The sequence below is a fragment of the Populus nigra genome, chromosome 5 (genome assembly GCF_951802175.1).
Source record: "Populus nigra chromosome 5, ddPopNigr1.1, whole genome shotgun sequence".
In the NCBI taxonomy this organism is placed as follows: Eukaryota; Viridiplantae; Streptophyta; class Magnoliopsida; order Malpighiales; family Salicaceae; genus Populus; species Populus nigra.
Window position 1 is genome coordinate 389,213 of NC_084856.1, and position 12,679 is coordinate 401,891.

At 35.5% G+C, this 12,679-nt stretch overlaps 1 protein-coding gene and 1 pseudogene across 3 annotated transcripts; one reads left to right on the forward strand and one right to left on the reverse strand.

The window, feature by feature from the left end:
• Positions 1-109: 109 nt before the first annotated feature.
• Positions 110-1,487, forward strand: LOC133694193 (glucan endo-1,3-beta-glucosidase 12-like; annotated as a pseudogene).
• Positions 1,488-2,596: 1,109 nt separating this feature from the next.
• LOC133694772 (glutamate receptor 3.3-like) lies at positions 2,597-8,327 on the reverse strand. 3 transcript variants are annotated; one of them, XM_062116465.1, is made up of 8 exons: positions 8,008-8,327; positions 7,180-7,516; positions 5,707-7,049; positions 5,347-5,624; positions 4,583-4,614; positions 4,077-4,483; positions 3,219-3,693; positions 2,597-2,850 (listed from the first exon to the last, which is right to left on the reverse strand). In XM_062116465.1, exons 2-7 carry the CDS (start codon positions 7,445-7,447, stop codon positions 3,223-3,225), a joined length of 2,799 nt encoding a protein of 932 aa, XP_061972449.1. In that variant the 5' UTR covers positions 7,448-7,516; positions 8,008-8,327; the 3' UTR covers positions 2,597-2,850; positions 3,219-3,222. The 3 variants fall into 3 exon arrangements, with proteins under 3 accessions (XP_061972449.1, XP_061972448.1, XP_061972447.1); XM_062116464.1 differs by having other exon boundaries at positions 7,180-7,690; XM_062116463.1 differs by having other exon boundaries at positions 7,180-7,695.
• Between the last annotated feature and the right edge of the window lie 4,352 nt (positions 8,328-12,679).

Genomic DNA, 12,679 nt, shown 5'->3' on the forward strand with positions numbered 1-12,679 from the left:
TAGGACAAGTAATTCCAATGACATTTTCCATCAGAAATTGGTGCATAAATCCTGTATACTAGCAAAATTCTCATACTAGTTAGCAGGCCAGTACCCCAATTGAACCAAAATGGCTACTGCCTCTGTCCTTGCCCTTCTCCTCCTTGTAATTCTCAGCCCACTTCAAAACGTTTCTGCTGTTGGTGCAAGCTACGGCACTCTTGGAAACAACTTCCCATCACCGAAAAGGGTACTCATTGACAAGGTCGAAATCTATGACACAGACCCTGAAATCCTAGAGGAGAGGCATTTTCCAACACCAGAATTGACCTCATCATAGCAGTCGAAAACTACCACGTGGCAAATATCAGCACTGATACGTCAGCTGCCGATGAATGGCTCACCGATCGTGTGATGTCCTTTATTCCTGTCACTTCCATTGTGCCATTGTTGTTGGTAATGAGTATCTAACAACAGATCCTGATCACCTGAAGCGAAATGCACTTGTCCATGCAATGCAAAACTTGCATGTTTTATTTCAACGTGCACACACTCATAGTATGGCAGTTCTTGCTTCTTCATTCCCTCCTTCAGTTTCAAATTTTGCCGCTACACTCATGCCTGTTATGACCTCAATTGTAGGCTTTTTGGCTGACACGGGTGCACCTTATATGGTCAATGCTTACCCTTATTTTGCTTATAGGGATAACCCTGGTACGGTCGACCTAGAGTATGCCTTGCTAGGGGATGCTACCGGGTCCACGACCCTAAAGGATATGCGTACAACAATATGTTAGATGCACAAGTTGATGCTATTGGATCAGCTATTGTTGCATTAGGGTCTGGAAATCGTACGGTTAAGATCACCATATCAGAATCCGGGTGGCCATCAAAGGGTGAATCAGGTGAGACAGCTGCCACACCTGATAATGCAAAGACTCATAATACTAGGTTGGTTGAACGTGCACAGTCTAGTAAAGGGACACCAATGAGTCCCAAGGAAAATCTATAGAAATTTGTGTCTGCATTGTTTAATGAGAATAAAAAAGAGGGAGGGGTCAGTGAGAGGAGTTTTGGGATGTTTAATGGAGATGGATCTAATTAAGTTGTATGTTGTGGATTTAAGCTGCCAGTTTTGTAGTAGCAATGGAGGGACATCAGGGTTTGGTGAGAAAATGTCGAGTGGAGTAAGTGGTCCTTCAGTTCGGTGTGTAGCTAAACCTCATGCTGATGAGAAATTGCTTCAAGCTGTGCTGGATTTGTTCTGTGGACCAGGTGGCGTGGATTGCAGAGAGATTTATGTAAGTGGTGACTGTTTGGCACCTGATAAGCTTCATGCACATGCATCATATGCCATGAATGCTTATTACCAAATGCATGGGAGAAACCACTGGAATTGTGACTTCAAGGGCACTGGACTTGTTACTTTCAGTGATCGAAGCTACAAGTTCAAAGACATGTCCTCCTCTTTTTTGCTTAAAATGTTCTTTGTAATAGAGTTAATTTAATTATATTTTGGTTTTCTGTGTATGATTCGATCAGGTTACGGGATGCCGGTATTCACAGCAATGATTAAGTTAGCAAGGAATGGCAGTAGCCTTGTGAGGTTTTTGGCAGCCCTTTAAAAGTATCGTGAAATATGTAATTGCCTTGGTTACTGCCAAAACTTTGCAAAATTCATTTGCTGGTTATTGATCTTGATGGATGGATCAATTCATGGATTTGTTTGAATATTTTGTTGGTCTGTCTCAGAGAATTAAAGGCATTATCATTTGATTACTCTATTAAAATAGAAAAGGAGTCGGGGCACGTGGTTCTTTCATGGATAAAAATTTACTGGAGAAGAGAAGTAGATCATGTTTGTTAGACACGGTTCAGATCTTACTTGAAAAAGGACCTAGGATACCAAGTTATTTGGCTAATTCATGGATCATCGAGTCAACTTAGTTCATCTCTTTCTGTTTTGAGAGGACTTTTATCAGCAAGAGCAGAAAAATTCAGCTAAGCCCATAAAAGATATAGCGCAACTAAAATAGAAGTTCTCTTGACATTAATAAGGTAAAAGAAAATTAGGGAACTTCCTAACTAGAGGCTGTAGGTAATAAAAAAAACTGCTGCCAGTGTCTATCTAGTCCTCAGTTTGCGAGGATTAAGGTAGAAATTCCTATTCAATTTCTTTCTTCTCTGTATTTGCAGCATAATCCCACGTCCTCAAAGTTGTGCTCTTCTTGCACTTTATTCCTTTGCTTTTCTCCTTTCTTGTTCTTTTTTCTAGCAAAACTCATTTTGCTGAATATTAGAGCAAAATCAACAATCGGTAGGGAGCATGAACGTAACCATAGAATACGGTAAAGGACACACTTGTATGATATCATGCATGGAATTTTTGTTTTTGCTTTTGCAAACTTATATATAGTGTGCTGGTAATGTGCAGAAATATACGAGTTTCTAAGCATGTAAATATAACAGTATGTGGGATGGGGGGGTTGATCAGACCGGCAACTCGGAGAACCTGAAGCACAAAGTCTGTAGATTGAATTCATAAGTTTTGGTAATACTCAAAACGGAGAGATCATAAGGAAGTCCGCGAATGCTGAGGGAAATCCAAGAATCATGATTGATGGTTAAACAGGAAAAAATTCCAACATTTCCTTTCTTTGTGATTTGATACAGGATTCTGGGATAGAAATTAGCAACGCAACACTCCATGTACAATCAGCAAATTTCAGTGAAACTGATACATGCACTGATGTTGGTTTGGAGGAGGTAGATAACATTCTGAAAAAAAGGCACGTTGCTAAATGAATATTGAGTGCATTGTTTCCAAGTCCAACTCAAACGGAGGGCCAACGGTGTTGTGTATTCTTTTATCTGTGATTCAACGTCAAAAGGAGATTAGATAGGCTAAAATAAATTCATATCATCACATCAAGGGATTGGATAATGTCAGTCTTTTGTTAGTTGAAAATTCGTGAGTAAAGAAATCCATTTAAAAAAAATTACGTAAAAGCTTATTTGTGAATAATTAGATAGGCTAAACATTTCTATTTACAAGAAAAAATGAAAATTCTAAACGAGACAGTAAATATAATTTTATACTACCTTCAATATTCACGCAGTCACCGAAATGGAACTAACATCCTTTTTTGGGATCCCCCCCCACAGAAAAAAAAAAAAAAAAGCTTTCAAGCTATAGATTACTACTCTCAAAAGATAAAGATGTCGGTTGACAAGCTTACTTGCTTAAGTTGATGTTGTTCCGGTCATCCTTTCTGTTTCTTTCCTCATGGGATTCCTCCCCAACTCACAGTCCCGATCATTCTCAGATAATGATCTTTCCAACTTCCTTCTTTTAACTGCACTCTTTTCTTGGATAGCCTTCTCATCCATTAATGATAATAGTCTATGAAGACGCCCAGAACGCGAGGAACCTTGACCAGCAGATGGAGAGTCTACAGGGGCGGCGCGATATAACTGGCGTGTAATCTGGAAAAAGTGTATGAGGAGGGAAATGAAGCAAGCTAGACCACAAATGAGAAAGAGGCCCCAAAAGCTCTTGAGGTGAAGTCTATCTGATTCAAGCTCAGATGTCTCTGAACTGCACGTGCTTTGCGTCAGCCACTTGTCATGGATCCGTTGGAGATCACCATTCTCTGATAGTGCTAGAATTGCAGTTGACATATCCAAAGCTAAGGGAGAGTCTCTTGGAAACGCCTGGTTTTTGGCAAACACAAATGAGCAGAGGAGAGAATCAGTGGTGAAACTAACCATTCCCTTGACAGGATGCTTATTTATAATGGTAAAATGCACTGTCATGGCGTTGTATGTCAAGGGATCAAGGATGAGTAATCATGCTTGTATAGAAAGATAATTTTGAGGCTAACAATTGTGTGAAATAAGCATATTAAAATGTTGATTCACTGTATGGACATATTTTTTGGAAATTTTATCTTTTTTCGTGAATCCCCTCCGAATAGAGAACTTTTCATTCCTATCTATGCAACACAGGAACATGTATTCTTTATTTAGATCTAATGCAGTAATGCTTTGCTTTTAGAGTGAGAAAAGAACAGATGAACCAGGAAGCAGGTACTCACAAAACCCCAGCCACTTTTTGTAAATTCTTGACCAACAATCCTGAATGTGCACTGCTTTGAGAGGAAAAGTTCCACATAAGGAAGTTCATCAACAATTGCAGCAACACCCCCTTTTTCAGGACCAAGTTGGAGTGCATTAGCATATGCTTCTGGTGATCCCAAGGCAACAAGCCTAGATTTAGGTATTCCAACTTCCTCTCTCAAATAATATTCAGCAAACGAACCCACCTGGTATCCTACAGGCTCATTGCTTTCCTTCAAGCTTTCAATTCCTTTAATAGGAGAAGATAGTTGCTGCACTGTGAAAATTGAAGTCAAACTTGCAGTGTAGCTTGAGTTGATTATTAAGACCACAAAGAGCCATATAAGTAGCACAAACCGAGCAAGGGTGCTCATAGTGTTTTCTCCTGCAAAAGGTATAGGAAACCAACTCAATCAAATTAATGATGACTCCTTACGACCCAAGATAAGCATAGAATCTGGGCAAGAATCTGATTTCCACTTACTATGAGCGAAAAATAGAGTCGAGAGGCTGAACCTGCAAGGGTTAAGAAAGAAACGGATCAGGAAAGATCATTTTGATTACTTGCAAAATGTTATTTGGGATTAAATCATTATTGCATTAGTGATATATTATCTGAGGTCTGACCCTCATATGATAAAGTCAGCTTTACTAAAGGGTGCTAGAATTGCAAGAATACAAGTACATAATTTTAGCAAAACAGCATGGTACAGAAATCAAATTACTTCCTACAAGAAAAAGAAAAAAGAAAAAACAGAAACGAAACATTTATAGCAGTAACCGAGAAATGGCAGACACAAATGCAAGAATGGTAAATTTAAAATTTAAGAAACAGTGCATACAGATACAAGGAAATATTTCTCTTTTCTTGAATTCTGAAGAATTTCACAGTGACTGTTACTTCGAAGTTTTTCCTTTTTGTTCTTTTTTTTCCTCTGTCCTCCAATGTGTTGTGTTTTTCTTAAACAAGGAACGAGCCAAAACAATATGAACTTAAGTTTGAAAGTTCCATGTCAAGTATGTAAGCAGGAAACGTATTCAAAAAAACATTTAGGAAGAACTTGTTTCTCATTTGCTCTCATAATTTTTTTGTTTTTTTAAGGGATATGGCATTCTCAGTACGTCCCTTAGGCAACTAAGCACCCAAAAAAACCCAAAGAAGTAATTCCTTTGTTTTCTTTAACATAAATAATGTCAAAGATCTTTATCGACCAACAGCCAAAATGAGATGATAATTTAAAAGCTCACCATAAAACAGTTATTACTTGTCTTTTAGGTGGGCCCCTGAATTCGTCATTTATCCTATGCTCCAGAATCCACACAACTAAGCCAACAACAAGGAAGAAACAAGCAGTGACAATCCACATACGGGCACTGAATGGCCTCAGGAAAGCCCAGGCTCCAGAGTTCAACTTCCTAAATGGGGCCACAACAACCAATCCAGACGCGACATATGGCTGCGTAAAATCAAGGACTTTCGTTCTTTTGGTTACAATGGCAATATCACCAACAGCAGCATCAAAGAACTGCAACAAGAATATGAGTGGGTCAAACACTGGAATACATGGACTTAAACTTGAAGTGCAAACAACTTTAATATGCACTCACACCCGTCGTGATCTTATTCACCAGCTCTGTGTAGCTTGGATTTTCTTTACCATCTCCAAAGGGGACGAACTGATATTGAACAGGGTATGGTAATAGATTTACAGCAGCTGTAAAAACATCTATGCAGAAACCCTTGAACGTATCTGTCCCTTGTACTTGTGATACAAATTCTCGGAAACTCACCCGAATTGGCACACCAATTCTCAGTTGCTTCCCATTGTTAGCAAAAGCCCATCCACGTGGCGTAAGCAATGTATCCCCAGGCCAAATGGCATTGTACAATTTCTGGTTTGCGCTTGAACGATTTGGTGGCTTTGTATAAAGTGTCTCAGGAGGCGTGATAGACAAACCAGAATAATTGGACCAGTAACCTATCCGTCTATACCCAGTTCCAATAACATTAACAACATCATATGCAGGCAGAATAAGAGATCTGTCTATTCCAAACTTAATACGGCCCGTCAAACCAACAAGATCACTCTGCAATATGTTATTCAGCAGAAGTTTTCCATCATCAAAGATGCTTATTGCCTCAAGGTGGAGACTACTACCTTCCCCAGAAGGTAACCTGGAATCATTAGAAAATGAGATAATACCACCCTGGTTAAAAAATGCATCAAGAGCATGCGCAATTAGCCAGACAGAATCATAAGCATAAAGCCCATAAGAATGCAGCCCCAAATAACCACCAGTCAATTTGTGCCACCTAGAGGAAAAGGCTCTATTTCTATCTGAATCTGGTGTGTGTTGACGCAAAACAAGAACCCCTTGCACTGAGTCCATGGTCTCTGATGGGAGAGGAGAAGCAGAATCCAAAACAGACGAAAGCCAATCCGTAGCAATCCATACCCACCCATTACCCATCATTTCAAGGTGGTTTGCCATGGAAAAGATCTTGAAACCCATGTCAGGATACACATGGACAATTACAACCCGAGATTCCATTAACGCGACCTTAACAAGAATATCCGTGATGTCACCCCTATTAACTCCAGAATCCGGGGGAATCCCCACCTTGTAAGATATTCTACAACGTCTCTCTGCAAGTCTATCACCTAGAGCTGACACGCCATTTCGTCCATAATCATTATCAATGAAAATGGCAGTCACCTGCTTCCAACCATAATGATCAACTACCTCTGATATTGCCGCCATTTGGTAGAAATCACTCTGCGTGGTCCTAACAAAAAAGGGGAACTGCAGCGAGTTAAGAGTGGGGTCTGTCGCTGCAAATGACAATAGGGGAACTTGAAGTTCATTCGCGACATGGGATATAATATGGGCAACAACAGAAGATTGCGGGCCAATAATGGCAATGACATCATTCTCCGTGAACTTCAAAGCTGTCACAAACATGATGATTTGAGTAAATAATTAAAAACCCTATCTTGTACATGATAGGCAGCTAAACACACAAAGTATAATCATCAACTAACATTGATAACATAAGGGGAAGAAGTATTGGTAAATTACCTTCAGCCAAGCCTAGAAACCCACTGCAGTTAGAGTTTGTCATATGAATTTTGAGTTCGGTGCCATGCAGAATGCTAGAATTTGCATTCACATCTTTGACAGCTTCCTGGATAGCAATCTTGGCAACTCTTCCAATCGTAGATTCGAAGGTAAAAATAGCTCCAATATTCACAACAGCAGGCCTTGAGCTCACATTCCTACTATATCCACTTGTTGAAAACAGCACACAGAAGAGAAAAAGACACGAAACAAACCTAACAGCGTTCATTTCAATTCAATAGCACAATTATCTTCCCCTCCAAAACGAATCCGCCGGCACAAAATTGATTCTGAAGGGCTTTGAACCGTATGTAACAAAACCAGACCTTAATCAGAAGCTTTAACAACAGAAATTTCAGAGACACGAGTAAAATCACTTAACAAACAAGCATTGGTCCCTTTATGCAAATGTGCAAGAAATCTTCAAAAACCGAGTTCTTAAATAACTAGTCAAGCGCTGAAACACGTGCTTCTGTGCTGAGAGAAAACAAAGCATTAGAATCCAAGCCAAAGCATCAACTCAGCCACAACAATGAGCCTAAGCTATGAAATGACATCCAGCTAGCAGAAGCAGGAATAAGATTCTTCTCTCTTTAAGTAAGAAAAAGAAAAATCCAAAAAAAAGCCCATGTTAAAAAATTGCCAGGAAGAATCCCATCGATGAAGCCAAGAATAGTTCTTCGAGAGCTAAGAACAAATTTATGATGCTATCAACAAACCCTTGATCAAATTCAATGAAAAAGAAATGAAAAATGAAGGGAAAGAGCCAATACAACAACAGAGACTGACCTGAAAAAAGAAAATCCAAGTCCAACATGAGAGTTGAGTGGAAGACCAAAATTCACACGAAACTTTCTTTTTGGGTCAATAGTCTCTTCATCAACGTGGAATGGGAATTAAATGGTTTGAACTAAAGTAGTACTCAACTCATTGTTCACATGGGCAGAAGGCATCGGTTTGGAGTGTACTTTGGATGGGGTTGAGAGAGACAAATTGCCTACTTTTTTAATTTTCCATGTTTGAAATTTGAGCTTAACATGACATGAAGAATCCCTTTGTTGTTGATAGTTTTATTGCAACGCTACAACTTCTTTCCATATAATTACACCTTTTTTTCCTGAAGAAAAAAAATATTGCAAATTGATTGTTGTTTGAGTTTGTTCTGTAAATATCCTGTTTGTTTGTTAAAAAATAAATTATTTTTTAATATTTGATAATATAATAAAAAAATAAGTTAAAAAATATTTTCTAATATTTCGTTATGTTATAGAAAATAAGTTGAAAAATAACTTATTAATATTTTATTTTTTCAAGTTTATTAAAATAATGAGGAACAAATCGTACAAATTAAAAGGTTGAATGAGAATGAAATTGAAAAAAATATAATTTTATAAATTATCTTAAATAAAATAAATAATAATCAAAATAATAGAGATCAAATCTGAAAAAATTAAAAAATTAAAAGATTAAGAAATTAAAATAATAATAATTAATATTTTATAAATTATTTCAAATAAAATAAATAAGAATCAAAAGAATAAAGATGAAATTTGATAAATAAAATAATTCAATTAAAAAATAATAAGGAAAAAACAAATAAAAATTATAAAAATCAAAATCAAAATTAATATAAAAATTAAATTATAAAGGATGAAATTAAAAAAAAATATTTAAAATAATATATATATATATATATATATATTGGAGAATTAGACTTGGATAAGATGTAAGATAACCAATGGATCAGAAGCTAGCAGTGTTCCAGTCACGTGCTTTCATGACTATGGCACTCACGTCCAAAGGATAACATGTAAACGGGGTTCTTGGTCGATGGAATGCTGTGCATTTGACGAAGGAAAGAATAAATAAAGGTGGTCTCTCAGTTATTCTGTTTATGTTTTGTTTTTGAAAAAAATTATTTTTATATTTTTAAATTATTTTTAAAAAATAAAATGTTTCTATATAAAATAAAAAAACACTCACTTTAAAAACCGTATATGGTTATCAAATTTCTAAACACACCGTGATGGAATATTAGGTTGTGAGGAATCTAGATGAAAAAGCAAGCATGGTGCTGCCCGCCCAACATGCATGTAAAGTGAAAACGTGTGGATGCAGTATGAGTATGGATTCGAGTTGATTAGCGCATATATATGTATGTATATGTATACATACATATATGTATGTATACATACATATATGTATGTATGTAATCCTTCTTTTGATGTCGCCATCGTACGTGACCCATGTTACTTGGTGATATTCCACTCCAACCCCACCAGTGAATGAATGGTTGCCGTTCGTTGTTTTTGATATGCATGAAGCCATGGCTTGCTTAAAGCTTTGAGAGCTATGGCTTCTGGGGTGGGTGGGTGAGCGAGCAGCAGCAGAGCTATGGCAATATATATCACTGTTTGCGCGCAGGCCAATCATTGTATGCTGTTGGCTGAACATTTCATCCAAGCCAGACATACAAGTGTCTGTGGTTTCTGTGATATATAATAGCTTGAAAAAATAAATTTAAAAAAATTATAAATTATAGTTTTTTATAATTAAAAAAAGAAATTTTAGTAGAATCTATATAAAATTACATCATGTGTTAATTAAACAAACATTCTTAATTTGCACCGCACAGTGACATGAAAATAAACATAGCCAAGAGCGCTCCTAACAACATCAGCTCAACATTGAATGAAACTAAATAAATTTATTTTATATCTTTAATTAAATATATTTATAACGAAATGGTATATGATAATTTTTTTAATTTATTATTATTATTATTTTTGTGTGTGAAGAGGGTAACTAACTACACAAAACCCCTAAAAGAAAGAAAGAGGTGATGCTGTGAAGTGGTTTGTAGGTCCGCCTGTTTCTTTCACGTGGGCAAGTTGGATCCGTCCGAGCTGGATTCTGTTGGGCTCGGTAAAGCCCTTGTGATGGTAACCCCGCGAATTGGATTTGTGACTGCTTGTCATTGCCAAGCCCAGGCCTCAAGCGAGGGCATGACGGTGACAGATGATTGATGGATGACAGTCATGCAAGAGCGCATGGTAAGAAGCAAGAGGGCGACTTCATCTTAACCTTACTCTGGCTGTGGAGATGGCGAGCACAGCACGGGCCTGAAACAATTATTGCAGCCGTCGGCAATCCCTTCCATAATTAGCAAAAGAAAAGCCCATGCAACCACCTCATTATAATCTCAGCAATTATACCATTCTTCACTTTCACAGAGACAGACAGGGGGGGGGAAGGGAGGAAAGAGAGCACCTCTGGATTTCTGTCGGATGACTTTCTTCCTATAAAAAGAATATTCAAAAGATGATAATTTAAGGTAATTCAAGTTAACTTGTTATTGGAATAACTTTAGAGAACAGAAAGGAAAAAAAAACAAAAAAAACTCAATGTTAAATAATCTAATATCAAGTGATGCAATTATAAAAACCAAAGTTAAATTAGACTACTTTTCAAAACAAGCAACTCTAACTATAAAACTAAGATAACCATACAAAAAACCAAAAAGAATCATGAACAAAATTTTTAATCATAAAAAACTATAAAAAAAACAAATAGTTATCAAAACAATAAAAACCAAATCTAGTATAAAAACTAATGAAAAAAATAATGAGGGACTTTATCAAAAAAATAGAATAAAAAGAAAAGAGATAAAAAAAAGGGCGACTAAAAAGAATAAGAACAAAAAATGGATAAAAAAAACAAATGAGATAAAATGTTAAAGGATAAAATTTTAAAATTAAACAAATTAAAAAAATGATAAAAAAAATACGCAATTAAAAAATAAGAACTAAACATGGAAAAAAATGAAATCAAATGTTAGTGGGTAAAATTGAAAGCGAAAAAAAACAAGAAAGATATAAAAAAGAAACAATCAAGAGAATGAGTACCATATTTAATATAAAAACAAAACAAAATCAAATAAAAATAGATGAAACTGAAAAAAAATCCAAAACAAAAAAAAAGACTAATAAGAAAAGGAGGATCATAATTGAATATTTTCTCCATTATTCTTTTTATCAAAATAATATAATTCTTACTTTATAGCAAAATAAAAAACAAGCGATTAGTTAAGGAAAAAATAATGTCAACACCCGTTGATTTTTTTTCCCATTATTTTCTTGTCAAAATAATGTCAGTTTTACTTCCCACACGGTAAAAGGTTTGATTGGCCCCTGTTAATCATGGTTATTCAACCCAACTCGTGATCTAGGATATGATGGGGGTCAACTCCCAGGGCAGGTCTTAAAAGCATGACAAAAAAAACACCAAATATAACAAAAAATTTTAATGAAATTAAACAATAAGGGATGAAATTGCAAAAAAAAAACAAAAACAATTAATCAAGAAGAGAATTCAAAATAAAAGGAATTGCAATCAGGAATGAGGATCAAATTTTTTTAAAAAAATGATTAGGGATTAAATAAAAAATAAAATACAGTCGATGGATGAGATTGAAAACCAAATAAGTTAAATTCAATACAATTAAATAATTGAAGACCATTTTGCAACTTTTCATAGTCAGCACGCCTGTTGAGGTGGAGAGGAGAGAAAAGAGGGGGGTAAAAATTGTCGTCATAGCTGCTTCGTGCCATGTATGCCCACACGCGCAACCCCATCATGCAGAGAGCGGTGAAATGCTTCAAATGTTGCCGTGTAAGGCTATCAACGGCTACTAGGAGCTGTCGCGTGCGCTTCCTAAAATGTGCAGATGCCAACCGTTTTTTTTTTAATTATAGAAAGACCAAAACACTCCCGATGCTAAGGGATAATTATAAGAGAATTGTGGTTAAAAAAAAATGTTTATTGTGCACAATCCATGATAAAACACCGATGAATTTTAATTTTAGCTATAATTTCAATTGAATGATTTATTTGTTTGTCAATGAGTTTATGATCTACTTGCTTATTTAGGTTTTAGAACTATATTTTAAAATGTATATAGCTTGGAAAAATATTAAATTAATATTTTTTTAATAATTTTAATATGCTGATATTAAAAATAAAAAATATTTTACTATATTCTAAAAAATATATTTTAAAAAACAACTATAACAAAATACAAAAGCACACACTCAAGGTTTAATCACTACTTTCAATTATTGATATTGTTCGTTTGTTTATATGTGATGTAGTCTTTAAAATACCAAGTGTTTAATAACGAGACAGATAAAAGAAAAAAATAATCATATCCAGTCCCATTAAAAAGTGACAAGAATTCTATTTTTTTAATTAAGAATTTATTTTAAAATTATTTTTCAACTAGTATTTATCTCTTGCAACCATGAAATTTCTTAGGATAAATTTTTTTTTTAATATAATAAAAGATCTAGTATTTAATTAATGTACAAATTAATCCAAACATTAAAAAAAAAATTGCAAATTTCGAAGTGATAACATCCAACAATGATGCTGTAGTAAAACAATTTTTTTTTTTTTAAAATAC